The sequence below is a fragment of the Caloenas nicobarica genome, chromosome 13 (assembly GCF_036013445.1).
Source record: "Caloenas nicobarica isolate bCalNic1 chromosome 13, bCalNic1.hap1, whole genome shotgun sequence".
In the NCBI taxonomy this organism is placed as follows: domain Eukaryota; kingdom Metazoa; phylum Chordata; class Aves; order Columbiformes; family Columbidae; genus Caloenas; species Caloenas nicobarica.
Window position 1 is genome coordinate 12814345 of NC_088257.1, and position 20906 is coordinate 12835250.

Consider the following 20906-nt stretch of genomic DNA (forward strand, 5'->3'; position numbering starts at 1 on the left):
GAAATCTAGAAGCAATAAGTTATCAGGACCTTATTGTAGACCAATTTTAGAATGGCTAATCAAGACCAATAATTTTTCTATTTATTATGAGAATTGGTAGTGGTTAGATCCAATGAAGACTGTTGATAGACACTCACTGTCCTAATTTCCTGCTTCATCAGAGCGTGTAACTGAAGTGAAGACTGACATCTTCGTCACCAGTTTTGGGCCTGTTTCAGACCATGATATGGTAAGTGATGGCCTATATTTCTACTGCATTCATTTTCTCTTGTCTTTTTAATTTGGAGGATGAAAGGTCCGTGCAATAACTTATTTAGTCCTTTTAAGGCTGTTTTTGTTGTTGGTGGTGGTTTTTTTAACCCTTGATTCCAAAATGCTGTCAGCTTTTATGTGCAACCATTCCTGCTAGGTGTGACTGCATTTAAGTGCCCTGAAATTAGCAGCCTCAGTGACTTTAATTACGTGTTTTAACAGACCTTATATTTGCTACATAATATGTTATGAAATGCATTAGGGTTTGGATCTGTATTCTTCTGAGAATGATTGCTCAGGTCCTTGCTGGCACATCACTGATCCAATTTGACGAGAAAGATCATCATCTTAAAATGCAATTAACACTTATGCCTACAGTGTGACATCTGTACAGTCTAACCTGTATTTTTATATTAAAAGCTACTGATCAATGGGAAGTGACTTTCCCAGATCTTGGCTGCTGAAAGAGAAGATTAATGAGAGAATTAGTGTCACTTCTCCATGGAATTAATATTAAAATGAAATTGCCAGATAACTGCAGGGGATGGAAAAGTTCAGAAAACTGAATGAAGATGCTATGAGCCCTGGTCTTGAAAGAGATTAAAAATTGTGTAAAAATATGGATAAGGTACTTCAAATTTTGCATATAAATGACATCTTCACAAGTAGGTTGTTATTGACAGGGAAAGCCTGGTCTGCAGCTACTAGTATCTGCTAGATCTTGTGTTAGGATGAATGCTGGAAACATCCTCATTAATTTAAATGAAGAAAACTATTCGACCTTGTGGCTGGCTACATTTAGCTAAAGACATTCACCAAAAGAAATATGGGGAAAAAAAGAGAAAAATTATCACAGGACAGGAAACAAGTTCCCTTTATTACCACAAAATTGTCAGTAGTTTAATTTGAACTGTAGACAGGCCTTAAATACCAGGTTATTACAAGTTTCTGACTACTCAAAACAATGTTAAAAGATGGAATAACAGAAAAGTAACTTTTGCAATGTGGTTTATTTTCCTAAATGAACTTTATGCAAGGACAAAATTTTCCCAATTGCTTGGAAAATAGCAACTATAAAACCACAGTCAAATACATACTTGCAACCGATGCCATGATATTTAAATGAGAAAGAATAGCTTGGCCAGCACAGATGTTTTGACCAGTCATTCTGCTGAGAAGACCTACAACAGAAAAGTAATCCAGTGAAATGGCTAGACTGCTGACTTGTCTCCTCAGCACATATATACTGAGTACTATATATACCATGAAGAATTAAAAAAAAAAAAAAAATCATCTAATGACTTCTGCTTTTTTGTTCTGTGATAAACTTGTGAAATTACAATGCCTACTTATTATTCTAAATTATATAATACATTAAAAGAGGGGAAATTCCATGGATTAAAGATCGGCAGAAACCACAGACATCCACTATTTGTGTTCTGGTAATCGTTTCAGCAAAACGCTTCGTCTTGCTTTCCCACTTCTGTCTCAAAATAGGTAACCAATTACCACCAGAGAACCCAAAAACTTCAAACAGTCATGCGACTAAAATATATCTATTTTTAATTCAATAGTCTCTGAATTAAAACTGTAGCAGCTGCAGTTTGAAAGTGATTGGAGGTTGCTCCATTTTTGTACAGTCCTGTCTTCTTGCTAATTTCCTGAAAATTAACATAGTTTAAGATAGTGGTCTGGACATAGATGTTTGTGGGAGGTGAACAAAAAGAGAATAATAGATATATGCGGGTTAATGTATGCTTTGTATTAATATTTATTAGAGTTTTCTCTAAGTCACCTGGCTTATTGTTTGCTCTGTTGAGTCAGATTTACTAGAAAACTCTGATAGTGAATGGCAGTCTAAAAACCAAATGGATATGAATGCTTACCTACATGTAGACCTAAGTTTAGAGTAACTGACAGGCTTGCTGAAATACTTGGGACTATATCATGTTTGGTCTTCAGCACCTACTCATACTTTGTAGTTTCAGGTGACTTAATAATTAAGTAGAAGGTAAAGCTAGTTTGGCAGCCAAAAATAATTTTTCATAATTAGGAATAGACATACTTGAAAAAAAAGTTATTGACTTCAGGTTCAGTATAGCGGAATTACTACAGCATAATTGATCACCACCTACCAAAAAAAATGTCAAAAATAATTTAAAACCCTACCACACTGGCTCCTGATTTTCACTTAAACAGGAGAAAGAATTCATCAGTCTCTTAATCAAGTATATGACCAAAGAACACACAGGCAGGTGTTCATATGTGTTGAAAACTAAGGAATTACAGAGAAGTATTTAATGTAAAACTCCTACTCACCTCCCCTAAAAAGTAATGTGTATGCAGCCTACTCATCCTAACTCTTTTGCTTAAGGAAATAAGTGTGAAAATCAGAGAGGAAGATAAAGTGAAAACTTTACCAGAATATAAAGTTTACATTAATGTCAATGTACATTTAATGCAAAGTCCTCTATGCATACTACAGGTTGGTTGTAGACACCATCATTTGAGGGCTACCCCAAGTTTGCTTCAGTGAGCAGATTTACAGTAAGTGTAGGACTGGCCTGTGGGACTTGGTGACAGGGAGACCCCCAGGCAGCTGCACCGACCCACCGAGGGAACCACACACTGCTGCCTGAGCCCAGGACCGAGGGCTGAGAACTGGCAATGAGCTGCTCCAGCTGACGCCATATATTATGAAACTGCAGCCCCAGTGAGACATCCGCATACCTAGACCATCTGTTTGCAGGAATCCAGAGACGCAGTTATATAGATAGTAGGCTGATACATCAGGGAGTACATGGTGTTCCTACCCACCCTCTCATACACTCTTTTAAGAGCAGCATAGACATAACCTGTTATTCTATAACGAGAGTGTCTTGGTTTGTTCTTAAACTCATGAATAAAGTTAAACAAGAAAAAAAAACCCACTTTTTTTAGAAGAAAACCAACTTTTTTGGGAAGAATTTTGCAGGTTTTCAGACATGGTCTCTCAGATGGTGGACTGAGCTAATGAACAGATCAACTAATCAACAGGCTGCTCTCACATGACTGTCACTTTTGTGAAATTTTTGGTGTATTTTATCTGGAATAAGTAGCATTTTAAAATTACCCTTTTTCATAAAGACGGATTTTTTTTTTCCTATTAAATCTTTGTTCCCACTTCTTCTGCACTATAAGCTCTTCGGGAATGAATTTCTATTTTAGTGCCTTCCTGTACAACACCTTGTCTGATATAGACCAGAGTGTGCTCTACCCTGTGAATAAACAGCCTCTGGGGAGAGATATCAGATGAGTAAATTTGAAAGCATTTAAGTCAACATATTATAAATATTCAACACCATACAACTTATTGCCAAGGTGCAGATAAGAATCTTCTTTCCTTTCCAGCACACTAAGGAATGAAGAGTCTCCACTGTGGAGAATTTATTCCAAACTTCATCTTGCTCGTATGTTTGCACACAGACCACTGCTATAGTACATGGTTTGGAGAAAATCTTTCTGTTCTGCATAGCACCCTCCTGTAGAAGAAAGCCCTAATCAGAGCATCTGATGACTTGATCTTAAAGATCAGCTGTCTGTCAGGATTCATTTGAGGAGAATTATTGTACATGTTAAAGTAGGTAGTGAAAGCTAAGGACTTATGAAATCTCAGCCAAAATGAATTCATCCTATATGGTCCGACAGCCTGGGATACAGAAAGATCCAGTCTGTGCCAGGCACAACCTCTCAGCTGCTTTTTAATTGAATCTTGTCTTATACTGTCAGGTCCCTTATCAAATCTCTCAGACTCCTTGTTCTTTTCCAGCATAAGAACCTTGTGTTGATATAAAGTGAAGAACCAGACTGCCTTCTCGCAACCTGTACCACCTTCACACTCGCCTCCTTCTTTGCAGTTGAAAGAGATAAAAAGGGACTGGCTTACATGCACACTGGAATGATGTCACTTTCTGGGCATGTCTTTTACCTTTCCCATGTGTGCAGGAGGAAGTTTTCTTTGGAGCCAGTAAAACATGGAGGAAATCCAACATTTTAATGCCATCTACTGCACTTTAAACCTCCTCCTCTCCTACTCTGCTGCACACTCAGGACAACATTTTGCACACAGTTCAACCTAAGGCCCCAGCACAGCAAAATTCTGAAGCAAGAAGTTGGCTATAAGTATACAACTGCTGTCACTAGAGCTGAATAAATCCAGGCTTCAGCACCTCACTAAACATGTGATTAGAAAATTGGAAATACAATTAAGTATGCACCAAAATTATTCTCAGGTCTAGGATGTAAATAAAATTAGAAATTAAAAATCGAAACCCAAAAAACCCCAAAGTAAGACCACCCTATGAAACTACAACATTTCTATGTCCACAAGAAATTTATTTAGGCATTTCATGCCCTAAAACCAGGAAGAACACACCACCAGTAAGAATCACCATCCTGCATAGTTGCACAAGAAATAAACACCTCACTCTTGCTTACGTTGTACGGTGCATTGCCATTCATCAAAAGAAAAATCGCAAGTCTAAAGGAGCGTGCCACAGAGAGATTTTGCATACTTGTTCCAGAATGTTTCTCTTTAATAACATATTCCTTGAGGCAGCTCTTTTCTTTATAGCTGTGCATGCCTTCACACACAGGAATTTTCTTTATTTCAGGATTTGCCATCTCCACTGGCAAGAGATCTCAGCAACGGTTCAGTTTCTCAGCCAAAAGATTATCATTCAGGGTAATTCTGAACAGTGTTTGGATATCTACTTTTGACATTTCTCACAATATCATAGCCATGAATTATGGTAGGGGCAGCATGATCCCATATTGAACTTTCATGTCAGAGTGGAATCTTTCCTGGGAAAATACCAGACTACACTGCATCCAGAGGAGTTTTTCACATTTTCACCCCACATACATCGATATTTTATGTATAATACTTCAACATGTTTTCCCTAATTTCACCCTCTCCCTCTTAACTTTATTGCTGTTGCTTTATAACAAATAATTCTTTCATTTTGTAGTGAGTGTTGGTTATTTTGGTTCTCACCAAGTCAGCCACTGCACCTCTTCCCCTTTGGCGCAGTCCTTGCAGAACTGAACTATAATCCTTGGTTCAAAGCTGTCCTCGACTTGTGCTCTCTGTAGTCCAATGATCTGGACCAATGGGCCGTTTCAAGCCTCGTAACCCAGACTACATAATTTTAGTGACCTTTGAACTTTTCACAGGTTGACTACATGTTTATCCTAATGAAACACTTGTAAGGAAAGGCTCTAGCAAGACACAGTCTTACCAGGTTTGTTTTCTTCTAAGAAACCTGTTCTTCCTGTGCTGCACATACTGGTCACATATACCCACAGCTTCAAAGTACAGTCTTATGGAATGTGAAATAAAACTGAAAAAAAGGATGAATTATTTTGTTTCCACCATATTTTATCTCAAATTCTTGTCAACTTTTGATATACTACTCTCTCTAACGTTTATTCTGTTGAACACAGTAATGATATTGTAACTATTTAATAACCAGCTTCAGGTACATTGTAAGTAATATACAGAATGAACATTATGATAATTACTAATTTCACTATTAGTCATCTTGCTTCTAGGGAACAGTAAGAATATTCTTTTCAGGTTCTCATATTGCAACATATAGCATTATAAGTGTTTCTCTTTTTTTCTGAATTGATGTAGGAATACACTATAGATGTATTTTTCCGTCAAAGCTGGAAAGATGAGAGATTAAAATTCAAAGGACCTATGACTGTTCTCCGGTTAAATAATTTAATGGCCAGCAAAATTTGGACACCTGATACCTTTTTTCACAATGGAAAGAAGTCAGTGGCCCATAACATGACGATGCCAAATAAACTATTACGAATTACAGAGGATGGGACATTACTATATACAATGAGGTGAGCCCTAAAATCTTATATCCTTCATTTAGTTTGACAATTTAACTTGTTACAGCATAACTTTCCAAACAGGAAACAGGTTCCTTTTTGAGAATAATTTGATTCCTGCTTAATAATTATTTTCACAACAGGCCATGGAGTGATGGACAAACAGACATTTGCAGTGTTTTGGTTTGTTTTGTTTTTCCCCTCCTGCTGTGCTACCTTTACGCTCCCTGGATGCATCCTAATGCTTGATTTTAAAAATAGACTTATAGTATTAGCAATCCTTAATTTGGAGTTGCTTTCAAGGATTCCATCAGCAAAGTATAATAAAGCCTGAAAGTTAAATACAATCTAGCCTACTAGATTATAGGATCTTCAGATCCTATAGAAAGCAGATTCTAAGAACTGGCAGATGCACACAGAATTCATTGCCTATTCTTCACATTTCTTGTGCTTGGAAATACAGAGCATGACGGTCTAAAGAGAAATATTTCTTATTTCATTAATAAAACCAAAAACAATTAACTAAAGCATTTGGAAAGTTAGGAGAAAAAATTATTTTTGTGCTGACACCACTTTTACTGGAAATGTGTTATGCTCTTCAGTTGTCAGCAGAGGAGTTAGATAAAACCTTTTGAAATAATGATGATACAGAGTCATGGAAATGTTCTGGAGTAAAAGAATGCAAATTAAACAATGAAAAAAAAAGGTATGTTGTCTTTACAGAACTACACATCCTCTATTTACATCTCCCATGGAATCGAACAAGGTATAAAGTGATTCTATTGACTCAAAGTCAAGATGGATATGTTAGTATGTAGGTGAACACTGAGTTTTCTTTTAACAATTTGAAGATGTTCTTAAAAGCAGTACAAGTATTTAGAGAAAACAAAGTCTGGAGGCTTTAGGTAGTCTGTCAAGTGTGTTCAGATTATTCTGCAACATCTTTCAAGACTGCCTAGGCTGGGGTAGTATCTGCTTGGCTGGTAGTTATACAAGTCCAGTCAATTTTTTCTTGTCTTCCTAAATGCTTGGCTGTTAGGGATTTAAATCCACAAGAACACTATCTTGGCAGCACATTGTTCACTTATATCTCTTTTTTTGACCATAACCATTTCTATTTGCTCACCTTTGCAAGCTCCTTAATGGAATCTTCTGCCTAGTATTCAAGTATTATTGTTCATTCCTTGCTGATGTCTGGTATGTGACTGTTTCTGGTTTATTTAATCTCTTTTATTAAGAAACATGTTTGCACTCAAGCTGATAGCAAAAAAATTATTTCGGCAAATGTCTGAGCATCCAGAATGGGCCAATTTAATGTTGGCAGCAAGGAAGCAATTCCAGTTTCTAAAAGATTTTAATCCTCATGCCAAGTCAGAAGTCCGAGCATGTTCCTACTGTACGTGGCAGAGGGGCTGAGCTGGTCTCACTGCTGCATAGACACAGGCCCCCCAGCCCGACAATTCGAGTCCCATTCTAGCTGCTAATTAATCATATAACAGATATTATACTATGCTTATTCTATGTGTCTTAGTAGAAGTCTATTCGCTATTTCTTTGAAACCAGAATAAATGTGTCCTTTTGCTCGTTAATCCATTATAGATTGACTGTGAGAGCAGAATGCCCAATGCATTTAGAAGACTTTCCTATGGATGCACATGCTTGCCCCTTGAAATTTGGAAGCTGTAAGTTTATTTCGACTAGAGGTTTCTCCCTTTTTAGGCTACTTTACAAGAGTATTTTGCAACTGAGAAAACCTCAATGTTTTAATCTTGTGTATTTTTCACTTTTTATTGCAGGCTTGTATTTTTATTCATATATATATATTTATACTTAATATAATGGACCTCTTTCTATGTGTTTTAATATCCTTCGATATCATGCCTGGACATTCACAAAAGAGAAAAATTACAGTGCTCCAAACACCTAGAAAAGTAGCTTGTCACATAAAAAATGCTGTTAGTCTTATAGTTGCTTTATTTTGTTAAAAGCCAAAATCAATGTTAGAGGAAAAATAAAATAGACCATAGATCAATGAATTGATTTGGGTGAAAATGATTCCCCTACCATAGTTTTGGCCCGTTTAGAAAAAAATTTTGCCTAAGATTATGAAATATTCATATTACAATCACGCAACATTTCTGGAAGTGGAAAATCTGACAAATCTCCAAATGGAGTCCTACACTTGCAGCATTTGTAACCTTCTATTAGGGAACATACTGGACAAAATGTGACATAATTTAAATCAGTGTAATAAATGACAAAGCTTTCTGTAAGCTGAAATTTTTCCCCAAAATTTTCATTTGAATAATAACCAACCTGACACTGATACTTTTAAGCTTAGCTAAACATATATTTAATTTTTAAAAAATACTATCTCCCCCCTTCAACTCTTTAAGTAAAAAAAAAAAAAAAAAAAAAAAAAAAAGCTGTTTTACTCTGGTTGGTTCAACACAAACAAGGAAGACAAAAATGTGTGAAAGACGTAATCGTGTACAAATTGTTTCCTCAATGGGTATTTTTTTCTAGTAGAAATGGGTCGTTTCACTGATAATGGGTACTTAGTGGCTTGATCTATTTTAGAAGTCAAACAGAACACTCAATTCATTCTTCACATGTTACCAGGCAGGGTGATAATTTACTTTGGGCTGAATAGCTCTGTGTTTACCATGAGAAAGGACTGATGTTTTGTCTTTAAAGAGCTACTGGATTTAGAGAACAAAAAGCTCATACAAACTTGGAGCATAACTGACAAGAACAGTTTACTTCTTGAATGTTACGCTTTCTTACCGCACTTCCAGTAAATATTTCCAAATCTCCTGGGAACCAGAAGGGCATGGGGGCAAAGCCTGACTCCCGCTAAACACAGAGCAATCGGTGCGATGGGTTCTTGATTGATAACGTGGGATCTGGGCACCTGAGATCCAGTCAGGGAGTCAGGAGTGCTTGCAGGACCGAATTTCTTTGGAAATGCACACTGAAGTGTTTCTGCAGACTGCATGCTGCATCTGGGAGGTGGGAAGATGGCTAATCATACATAAAACCTGCTAATGCAACATGAAACCATCAACAGTTTTTCAACAAATGTGAACTACTAGACTGAATGTTTATAGACTTGGTAAGACACCTGTCACCACATCTGAGCATCCCCAAGCCACAGCCTGAACACACTCCTGAGTCTGGAAAATAGTTCCCATCTTTTTCCTACATGGAATTATTTCTGGCCCAGTGTGTCCCAGATTACTGTGTTCTTGGTTCACGTGGTGCACGGCTTTACAGATTGCTAAGGATCTTACCTTGACTAAATCACTAAGAGACGCAGAAATTATGAATGAAAAGGGATAGCTAATAAGGATTTGAATAGAACTGCAGAACCACACCACAAAGTAAAAACAAGATGGCAAAAAGATGTGCAAGTCTATCTGCATATCTTTTGTATTTAAATTTATTTCCTTTTTATCACGCAAATATTTTTATCATAATATACATAATTTTCCTAGGTGAACAAAAAAATTCAGTAATATTTCTGATTGAAATACTATTTCTTGCGCTAAAGTCAGAGGCCATAACTGGCATTCCAAGCTCAGAGTGCAGGTATGATCTGCTATGCTTTACAGGCTATTTTCATTTTTTGTTTTGAACACTAACTGGCTGTCATGCCAGGTATCCTAAGCAGTACCCAGCAAAACAAGTGACGCCAAATGCTAGGAAGGGCCATAAGACAAAATCAAGGAGTTTTCAGGGAAACTTTGCCTTTCCCTGCTAAATTCAGGTGAGCTTCTAGTCTGAGATCCTCATGAGAAGGAGTTCCTTCTGTAACATAGCTTTACTGCAAATATTGCATGGGGAATTAACTGTTCAGAATAGGGTCTTAAAGCTGGACCTCTCACCTCCTTATCATCAGATTATATGTCATAGTCATCAAGTTATAGAACATTTCTTTCAATATTTAGTTATTGAAATATCTCCCACACAACAAATGGCTGGACCCAAGCAACATATGAAAACAAGACTCACCATTGTACACTGAGAAACAAACAAACAAACAAAAGCCACAAGCCCCACACATACCCCAAACAAAACACATCACACCAAAAAGAAAGTAACAAACAAACAAAACCCAAAAAACTCCAAACAACAAAAACAAACAAAAAATACCCCCAAACAACCACCCACAGAGTTCTTATACTTAATTGCCATTTTTTCATTAGAAATCATATTCAAATACATTTGTGACACTTCTGTCAACCAACTAAAACAATTCACTACCATCATCTTAATGGACCAAAAAAAAAATACTGAAAAAGACCTCTAATTGTCATGAAAGCCATGCTTTAAGTGCAGACTGTAATATTACACTTAGTAGCTCCCCAAGGTAGTGTTTGCCCAGCTTGCTTTGTTTTAAATAAAACTGGATAAGAGTTTTTCCATGCCCTCCACTGTTACTCATCACTTGTTGGAGCTGGATCCAGAAAAGCCTCATATGGAGGGAGTTGCACATCACCTATGGACTCTGTCTGTTCTGTAGAGGCCAATGAATATTTGACCCAGCTCCAAGGCTAAACTGATTTGCCAAAATAAGAGCTTAAGCTAGAGGTTATTCAATGCAAATTCAATGTGACAAATGCTGAAGAGATTCTGGAACAACAAAACGCCATATGTTGGCAAAACAAAATCAGAAAGGCAGATGCTCTCCTCAACTCTGACCACCAAAATCTAATTGTCCGTTTCAAACTGAGGCCACTCTGGAAAGCAGCAGTGATAGGAACAAAAGGCTGCATTGCTACTTATGCTATATCTGAATTGGAAGCTGAGGATGGAAGCTAAACAGAATACTGGATCTGGCATTTACAGAGCAGGGTGAGCTCATTTCCAGCACTGATGAGTGGGCTTCCTTCCCCCAACCCAATGCAGCGGTTCACAGCAGCGCAGGAAATGAGTCTCTCTCTTCCAAACTACTCTCATGCTCCAGAACAAGTAAAACGCTTGAAAATTAATATTAATTATTGCCAGCCCTTCTTTATGTGACTAGACTGGCAAGTCAATTCTTGTACTTACTGTGGCCTTTGTTTTTAAGGTCAGAATTTTTAAGACATAGATTTGCATTTCCCCTTCATTCTGAGAAGCCACGTATATGTTATGGTGCTTTGGGAATATGAAGTCTGAGGGTAAAAGCAGCCTTACGCTTCAATAAAGCAGGATCAAATGCCAGGCAATTAATTTACCAGTGCACTCCATCCAACACCATCTCTTCAATTACTGTTATCTCATACATTGCTAAGATAAAATTACTAACTCATAAATGAGGTCAAGTGATTTAGATTCCTCCTTGTCCTTTCCTGCTTGCCAGTCCTGAAAAAAGGGAATATGTCATCCTGTTGGTGGGAGTCTAGTGTCATTTTTAGATGCCCTAAGATGTCCCATCTGGCTTCCAGCTGTCTTTGCTGGGTGCAAGGTTTCCGTAGGTTCTGATCACACATTCAGTCCCATATGTGTCTTGGATACTCTTAGATATGAAGAATGACACTAGATGTTTCTATGCAGACAACTAACTCCCACCCTAACTGCTCAGAGCAAGAGCTGTCAGACTCTAGACTACGCAAAATGACAGAAGAACTTTACAACAGGACTGAAACTAAACATATATATAGTTTGATTTCTGAAATAACATAAATAACATTTTAATAACAGCACAAACCACCTGGATAGCATATGTAGTATGCTACTGAATTATCTGTATAACATACTAGACTCCTTGGGTTTAAGAGCCTCCAGTGGTTTTATTTTGCTTTGTTCAAGACTCAGATACGAACTTGAGCGTGAGCATTTCCCAGAAGTAATCAAAGCAAAACCACCAGATTTTGATTTAAACTCACTCGAGCCTAGGCAGCCTCAGAAATGTCTGCTATGCCTGTTACACAGCAAAGGCAGTGCGAGGGGGAGGTAACCAAATGGAGAGCTCGAGCCAAGATCGCTGAAGCCACTCTGAGGGCTTGTTTTCTTACAGTGGCCCAGACAACACCACACTATGACAAATTGAAAATAGTGGGGCTCATCTTTCTTGATAACAGTTAGAAGACAGAAAAATAGTTGAGTCCTTGCATGCCCATGAAACTTCACGTCTCACTCTCACTTCCAGTTACTCAGATTTTACATAGGTAGGAATGATGTAAGGGAGAAAGAGATTTTCATGCCATTGAGGATCAAGCTTAATCCAGCCCCATAGTAGATATTTAGCTAATCATTGCATCGATAGACCTATAAAATCAGTTATATTTCCCATAGATTAAAAAGTTCCAGTAAGCTAGTTGTGGGTTTCTACAGGTAAATAAAGAGAATTTAACGTTCAAATTACTGCTGAAAATATTTTTCTGATAAAGCTATATGGCAACAGAAGGTGCAAAGCTGAAATGAAATGTATTTCTTTTAAATTAGATGCTTATACCAGAGCAGAGGTTGTGTATGAATGGACACGGGAACCAGCACGGTCAGTGGTTGTGGCTGAAGACGGCTCTCGATTGAACCAATATGATCTGCTTGGACAAACTGTGGACTCTGGAATTGTACAGTCTAGTACAGGTCTGTGAAAGAGGCTTTTGGGGAAGGGTCATATTTAACTGCCAAAACGTAATTTAGAGCAGGAGGAAAAATATAAAGACTAAAGAGTGAGAGAGGTATCTTGTAATATGTTTTCCTAATCTGAAGCTCATATGACTCTGAAAATATAACATATCCTGGGATTACTTTCTTACTACAACTGCTGGTTAAAATATTTGAACAATTAAAAATCCCCCTATAGTGACAGATCTACCCGGAGAAAAACAGTAATTTACAATGTAAAGAAGCGCTCCTCACATCTTTATTGTATTATCTGCTTATTATATAAGTGTAAAAAATAGTATAAGAATATGAATCCTCAAAGATCATATTTCTGGAAGCAGTGAAGTTGCTAAAAGCAAGCATATAGTTTCTCAAGGAGGTATTCAGAGAGTGAAAAAAATATTGTCATCAAATGAAAAGCCTTCTGGAATATCCAAACAGGATTTAGGTGTCTTAATGTTAGCATCAGCTTTAGCTTCAAAACTGTTAACAAGACACAGAAATATAGCCGACATTTGTAGTGTTATATACCTGTAACCTTGAAGCTTGCTAAGCTTTGCTTTTTCACTTTGCAGTGTTTGTTTCTTGATTTTTTTTTTTTCCCCCAATTAATTTGGAAGGGGCACAAAGACCTAAATACAGTGATAAACTGAGCATTAGGCATGAACAAACACTGAAAGGGTTGACTACACTGTTCAATGGATCAAAAGAAGCACAACATTAGAAGAAGTTATATTGCTTTGAATGCACTCGATGTTGTGACCGAACTAGAGAAGTACACTTATACCTGCACAAACCAAACTTTCTCGTGTGTCATTCATAAAGTCAGTGAATATTTACAGAAAAGTAAGTCAAGGCGAACCCTAATTTGTGACGGAATTTTCTATTTAGCTTACCAAAATGTATTCATACACTCTATTAAGCCAAAAAAATTTTTCACAGTCAAAGGTTCCTAGTGGACTAATATCCAGGTTACTTCTTGGAAGTTTCTGTTCAGTTGATGTAATGACAAAAGAAGTAAGCAGAATGGGAGTAATAAGGACTTTGTATAAGAACAGTATCAACACAACTGCTCCTATAGATTCACTGCTTCCATTATTGAGCACGGACACATGCATCAGACAAAAGAAAAGCAGAGAACTCTTGGCCTGGCCACAGCTAGAAATGTTGCCATTGACTTTTGTGGAGCCTGTAATTCATCCCAGCTGCCCTTTGCTGAAAAGTCAATAGGATTTGTAAGGAACTGCAAGGATCTCGGGCTCTTTGCTCTTTCTGTTCTGAAGCTACTGACTCAGAGGGACCTCGGCAGGCTGTGTGCCTGCCCCTTGGCACTCAGCAGCAATTCTCTGCTTGCCTTATAAGGGCAGCAGGATAGTCAGAAGAGGCTCACAAGTCTGGGAACATAGCTAAACCAAATAGATAACACCAGATATAGTTCAGGGTCATTAGACAGTAATGTGAAAAGCAACCTATAAATTGTTAAGAAAGGCAGATTATAAATTTTTAAACAGAACTTAAGGCAAACATAAGTGTAAAAGTTCTCCATACATTTCCATGAAGAAACAAAAAGATATTTGTTTTGCTCATGACATTTCATAGGTTTGAATTTTGCCTCCTTTTTTTACCTGAAGAAAATCTTCACCATGCCTATCTATAAAGCTAGATGCCCTATAACTAAGATTTGCTGAAATAAAGATGGTATTGTCTAGATGCAGAAAAAAAAAAAAACCCACCAAGAACTAAATACAATGGTTATTAAAACTAAAAATAAGCCCATTGAAGAATCTCTTAAGTACCAAATTTGCAATCCTCTTTAGTCACTACTTGATAAGAATATACAGTGGTAGAAGAAACACATTTATTGCTTGCAAATTCAATGTCTCGAGGAAAAATTCTCCTTGATTTACTTCAGAAAGACAAATGCTTTGCCTTCCACAAAATAATGGTGGGAATCAGGTGGTGATCCCCATTCAGGTGGGTGGGCAGCTAGTCTCAACAGAATCCTCCAGCACATCTTTGTTCTCTGATCATGTCTAAGATCTGACATATGTAAGGAAAACTATGAAATCCCTTTTCTGCTTTCATAGTTGTGGATGATGGCTCATCTGGCAAAAAGGTAAAAGGAATTGAAAACAATCTTCTCTTAAAAGTTCTCAGCACCTTTATTTGGCAAGAAAATTAAGCTCTAATGCTGCTGATTCTGTGGATCATTAGAGGAATCTACAACATCTTGGGCAATTTTAAGTTGATATTTGGAGTTGTCTGGAATTCTAGACATACATTTTCCAGGACTTTGGGTGTAACTGGGTTACTCTAAACATTCTCAAACCTATTAAATGACTTTGTGAATCCCTAGTCAATGCGAGCTTGCAGTTATTCATCTATGCTGGCAATGGAATGTGCAGGTACTAAAGACTTAAAAATAGTATTCAGTAAACAAATAATAATTATTCTTGCTGCTGTTTTGCTTAAGCAGAGAGTCATCCATTTTTAACTTGTATGAAAGATCCCTGTCACTCTCCAACTACTAACTCATATTGACACAGAAAGAGTTTAAAATGATCTTTTTTGTAAGCACCTTAACAGATGCTTAAAGAGCTCATTTAAGTTTCTATTTCCATAGAATTATTTTGCCACCTTGAAAACATTGCTTTACACTGAAAAATCATCAGGATTTATACTCACAATGGAACTTTTTTTAATTTTTATTTTTTTCCTGATGATCCGTAAATCTACTGAGAGGATGCTGTTTGTAAGAGTTTTTCTATTGGGTTACATGGCATAAGTAGTAAATGACAAATACTTTGTTTTAAATTGATGGCAAGGAATGCCTTAATTCCTCCCTGCAGTGATAGGAAAAGTATAGTCCCTACCTCAAACCTTGTGTCTGATGCAATGCACATTAATTTTAGGTACTCACCTAATAAACTGGGTTTATTACAAATAGTTAATGGAACTGAGTAATAGGTTTGATGTGACTTTAGTGAATTATCAACTATTGTCTTCTAAGAGCACAGGTTAGTTTACACCACCTGAACATTTGACCCAATGATTCTGATACACGTAGAATTAAGGACTGGAATAAAAACTGCAGCTACAAGAAGTGCTGAGCACAGGAACAAATTCTTCCAGAGCACTGGAAGTATTCAAATGTGGACAATCATTTGAAACATTAAGTTAATATAGATGAAGGAGTTGTGTGACCACTTTTTAAAAACTTCATATTATATAATACACATAAACTAATTTAAACTTCATGGAACAAATAAAATGAAAAACAAAGGTATCTGCTCGTCAGTTATTTGTAGAAGTCTTCCAAGAATTCCAAGGAAGCTAAGAAAAAATACCTTTATTTCTAACTTCTTTGGATAAGAGAAAAGAAGAGAACGTAAGTGCATAAGCTACAACTTGTGAAAGCCTAATAATCAGACACTACGAATACAGGAAATACATAGTGTTTCAAAGAGATGGACCCAATTTTAAATCACTATATCTTCAAAATAGGGTCCACCTTTTCAAAACGCTCTGTATTTTGCTCAAGAGCTATTTGAAGGTTTAGCTTGTAGGGAATTTTATGGCTGAATTACAAACCTTTGAAAACAAAATTACAGCATAATTGCTGGGAAGCTAGACAGTGGTCGGTCAGCAGCTGCCACGAATGTGGTTATGCTTTTCTACTCAAGAAAGCCATAAAACATGGGAAGCTAAAGATTCAGTAAATAATGGAGTACTTTCAAGTACTGCATTTATTTAAATATATCTTGGAGATCTACTATCTTCTAAATCGGTGCAGTCCATTGGTACTTTGCAGACCTAAATACATGTTTTGTCTTGTAACTGAACTGCAGGCTTTCTTCTAGGCCTATGCTTTGCCTGATTTACTCCTCGTGGCATTACCTTTAGCTGACTTCTAGCTCAGGCCTGCTGCAATGCTCAACGAATGAGAGTAATCCCTGTCTTTTTAATTGCCTTTATGCTTTGCATCTTGTTCTCATTTTCCAGAGGTTAAAAATACTTTGATAATTTAAACAGCTAAATAAAGCTTCAGACTACAGTGTCATGTTCACTCTATATTCTTAGCTTGCCATCTACAATCACTGAATTAGTTCTGACATACTGTTGTGAGCATTCTGTATCTGATTGCATTAGAATAGCTTCCTACGTGATATTTTAGTAGATAAAATTAAATTATTGGCTCTTCTAGCCAAGGCTGGCACCCTTCATGAGATCATAGTCTCCGGTACAGATGAAAAGAAGGTTGTTTCAGGGAAGGTTAAAGAAAGGTGGGCAAAATTCAAGCAATAATGCCCACTATAGTACTTCTGCCAGTCCTGTTTTTGAAATAAAACTTTCCTTGTAGAACCTTTCCTTTACCTCTCAATTCATAATTGATTCTCTTTTCCCCCTTTGCTACTGTCTTTTATATCAAAACATACCAGGAATATTGTCACATTTTATTTATAAGCTTTCCTCAGGGTTATACATTGAACTAGGTTGTTCAAATGAATGTTCTTCTAGACTCTGAATTAAAGAAAAGGGCATTTGACATGCTTGGTGCATAAGCAGTCAATGTCTAGACATGGTTTTTCAATCCAATTTAAGTTTTCCTGGACAAGACCAAATTTCTCTTTCTAACTGCCTACATTTTAAAATAGCATAACAGTAATTTCACATGTCATCTCTCATCTAGACAGAGGTTTCCATCCAGTTACATGTCTACTTGTCTCTTTCCTAAGATAGTGTTTATTGCATAATAAGAAAAATCAATCTACTCCAAAAAAAAAAAAAGTCACAACAATAGGTTTTTCAATCTTTTGAGAGTATACTGTTTTTCAAAATCTATTTTCAATGCTGTAAATAATGATCTGAAAACAAGGCATTATTTGCTGTGCTCTGGCAGGTAGGATTTATAGAGTTACATAAACACTTAAGATTCCTTTCAATTGCAATTAGAATATCCAGCTCATATGCTTTTGTAGCACTCAAAAAGTGAGCACCAGTGAAAATATTCTGTGTTATTCTTGCATTGTCCATTTACTTCAGGAGAGAACAATCATTTAGTAAAGTCCTGAATTAGCAGAACAGGGACACTTAATCTTCAGAGCACATAAAGCACAGACAGGGGTAATGCAGACGCAATCACATCAACAATTACATCTTAATCCTGGCCTGACTGAAACACTTCTGAACGCCTGTCTTGATTCAGTTTTTACACGATGTTTACATGTGTATATTATGGTGGGTTTCCATCTTCTAATAGAAAAAGACCTTTCACAAGAGCCACCAGATAATGCAAACTTTCATTCACTAGTCAACATAGATGAGAAGATGTAAATTTAATTAGCATTTCCCAGAACTGTCTAGTTTTGTATTATTAGTGGAACTTCAGAACCTGTGCTATTAAATGGTTCTTTTAGAGCTGACCCAAGTTGATCTGAGGACTTACTTTTTTTTTTTTTTTTTTTTTTTACAACAGAGGTAAATATAATTTAAAAAAAAAAAAAAAAAACCACCTCCCTAGAAAGCCCTCTAATTTGTAATTTATAAAAGTTTTAATGCTCCTGTTTTTCTTGGTTTTAGGGGAATATGTTGTTATGACTACACATTTTCATTTGAAGAGAAAGATTGGTTACTTTGTCATCCAGACTTATCTACCATGCATCATGACAGTGATACTGTCACAGGTGTCCTTCTGGCTTAACAGAGAATCTGTTCCAGCAAGAACTGTATTTGGTAAGCAAGACCGACAACCTCCTCAGCAATCATAAGCCAAATAGATTTAAGCAATTTTATAGTAAAACTAGTCATGCGCAACACGACATTGGAGAACAGCACGAGCCTGGACATCATGCAGTACACACTAGTTAACATGTTTCATTGCAAACATGTAGCAGAAACTGATTTAAGGTCCAAAGATTTTAAACTGTTCATAAAAAGAGACCTGAAAACATCTTAAGCAATCTATTACAGTTTGACTTTTCCAAAACAATAAGTATAGGAATAAAACATTTCTGACAATGGCAATGATGTTCGTGGTGGGAATTGTCAAAAAGGTTTTAATCAATGGGTGTTGGTCATTTGACATCCTTAGGTCCTTTGAAAATTTTTGTCTTAAAAATCTTTTTCATCATTTTTTGCAGGCTGCTGCTAAAGATGTCCTGTTTAAATCAGTGACAATTTATTGTGCTTACAATAGTGAATAGATGCACTCAACAAATGCAATAAGAAGGCAATCTGTTTATACAGTTGGTCCCTAGCGTTTCAACCACTGCTTGCAAATGCCTATCTTAAAATTAGAAACAAACAACTAGCATATTCTTTGGAGATATTAATCCAAGTCAAGTGCATTAAAAAAAAAAAAAACCCAACAAATCTACAGTTAGGGAAAATAGAACATTAGATTTCTGCTATGTGACCTATCTTTTTGTGATGTTCAGGCAGAATAACACACAGCCCAGTTGACTTTTACACTAGTTCCCCTGCCTCAGGGCACGGCTGGGGCAGGACACCATGGGCCATCCTGCTTTGCCAAAAATAATTTACCCATTTGGACTAGACACAGCAAAGCCAGAGAGCCACAAAGCCTGATGTTGAGAAACACAGACTCTAAAGCTCTTGTTCAACAAGAGCTATATTTATTGACCTTTTCTGCCACTCTTCATGGCTGTGCTTTAGTTTCCCAGTGCCTCTGGAAATCAATCGCAACTTGCATAGCCTTAGACCTCATGAACCAAGTAGAGGCTTTCTGTTAATATACAAATGTGAATTTACAGGAGAATGGTTTAAACCACACTATAATTAAATTAGATTTACATAATATTGTTTACATTAAGATCTAAAATTAGTTCTGAATTTTTATCATCAACTCCACTGAGAATTAACCTGGGCCTGTTATGGGCTGCTGTAGTCAAAGCTATTGAAATTTTAGATGGTTTACATCTTTGTGAACATGCCATTTAAAAAGAAATGTCAGATGATCAGTTTGAAATGCTATACATTTTCCCTAGGTGGAGAACAAAATTTCCTAGTCTCATAATGAATAATACATAATACTGCATGATATTCAAGCTGCTACCTTCACAGGCTCAAAACCCCACACGTTTCCTTTTAGAATGCAGTTATTTACTAAATAGTCTTTTGTTTACTGCATTATTATGTATCAAGATAGCTTTTTCATTGCTTCATGGCAATGTTTCGGAAAATTTTGCATGAATGTATATACATACAGAAGCACAACTTACATCTTTTAGTCCACTCAGTACCACAGATAATAAAAATCAGAAATCCTGTTTTGCTACTATACAAGAGAAACAAACTCACTAGTAATGAGTCAAAGACAAAATTAGGCTGTCTCTCAGGGAAGAGAAATTGCTTCGTCATTAGGCACTAATAATGCAATCTCTTCACACCAGCATGTAAATAAATTGTTCATTATTTGGCCTATTTTAGACCACTGCACTTTTTTACTAACACAGTGCAGCAAAGATGAACTCGCAAGACACATTCAATACATGACATTGCAGTTGTCAAGGTAACTTGTGGACATGTGATTTGATGTAAGTGTCCTGCACTTGCAGATTTCTTTTTTTACAAGCAGCTGCAAGCAGTGTGAGTTCAGTACAGTCCTGCTTGGTCTCTATGGCCAGTTAAGGGAAAAGGTTCATCAGCAGTGAGAAGCTCTGATATCACAAATGCAAATTACATTATCATTGCTCTTGCATAAATTATTTGCTATTTTCAGGGCATCAGTGAATAAAGGGACAGACAGAACCATCAATTCAAAGAAATGTAATATCACACAAAGCTTAGTGCATTTGAGTACACAGTTGAAGGGGCACATAACAAATAAGCTGAATGAAAACAAGTCTTTTTGTTTTCTGCTAAACAGCTTTGAACTGTTGCAAGAAAAAACTGAAAATGTTAAATTGTTACATCTGTAGGACAATTTGCAGGGCATGAACAAGGAACAGCAGCAGCAATTCTCACAATGCCAGGAAGCTTAAAGTAACATCTAGTCCACAACTCAAAATATTATTTCCATTTCACCTTTAAACACATTCTACTACAAAAATGTCAAAGAATAAAGGTATAAAAGATGCTTTTAAGATCCTGCAACTTCCATAGAACTTGAAATCTGCTATCCTCAAATAGCAACTGAACTTAGTTGGGGA

General features: G+C 36.7%; 1 protein-coding gene across 1 annotated transcript in view; it reads left to right on the forward strand.

The window, feature by feature from the left end:
- GABRA1 (gamma-aminobutyric acid type A receptor subunit alpha1) overlaps positions 1 to 20906 on the forward strand; it is a 43563-nt gene that overhangs the window by 16104 nt on the left and 6553 nt on the right. Inside the window, 5 exon segments of the mRNA XM_065644192.1 lie at positions 162 to 229; positions 5930 to 6150; positions 7738 to 7820; positions 12571 to 12714; positions 18316 to 18468. Coding sequence (XP_065500264.1) covers positions 162 to 229; positions 5930 to 6150; positions 7738 to 7820; positions 12571 to 12714; positions 18316 to 18468 — 669 coding nt within the window.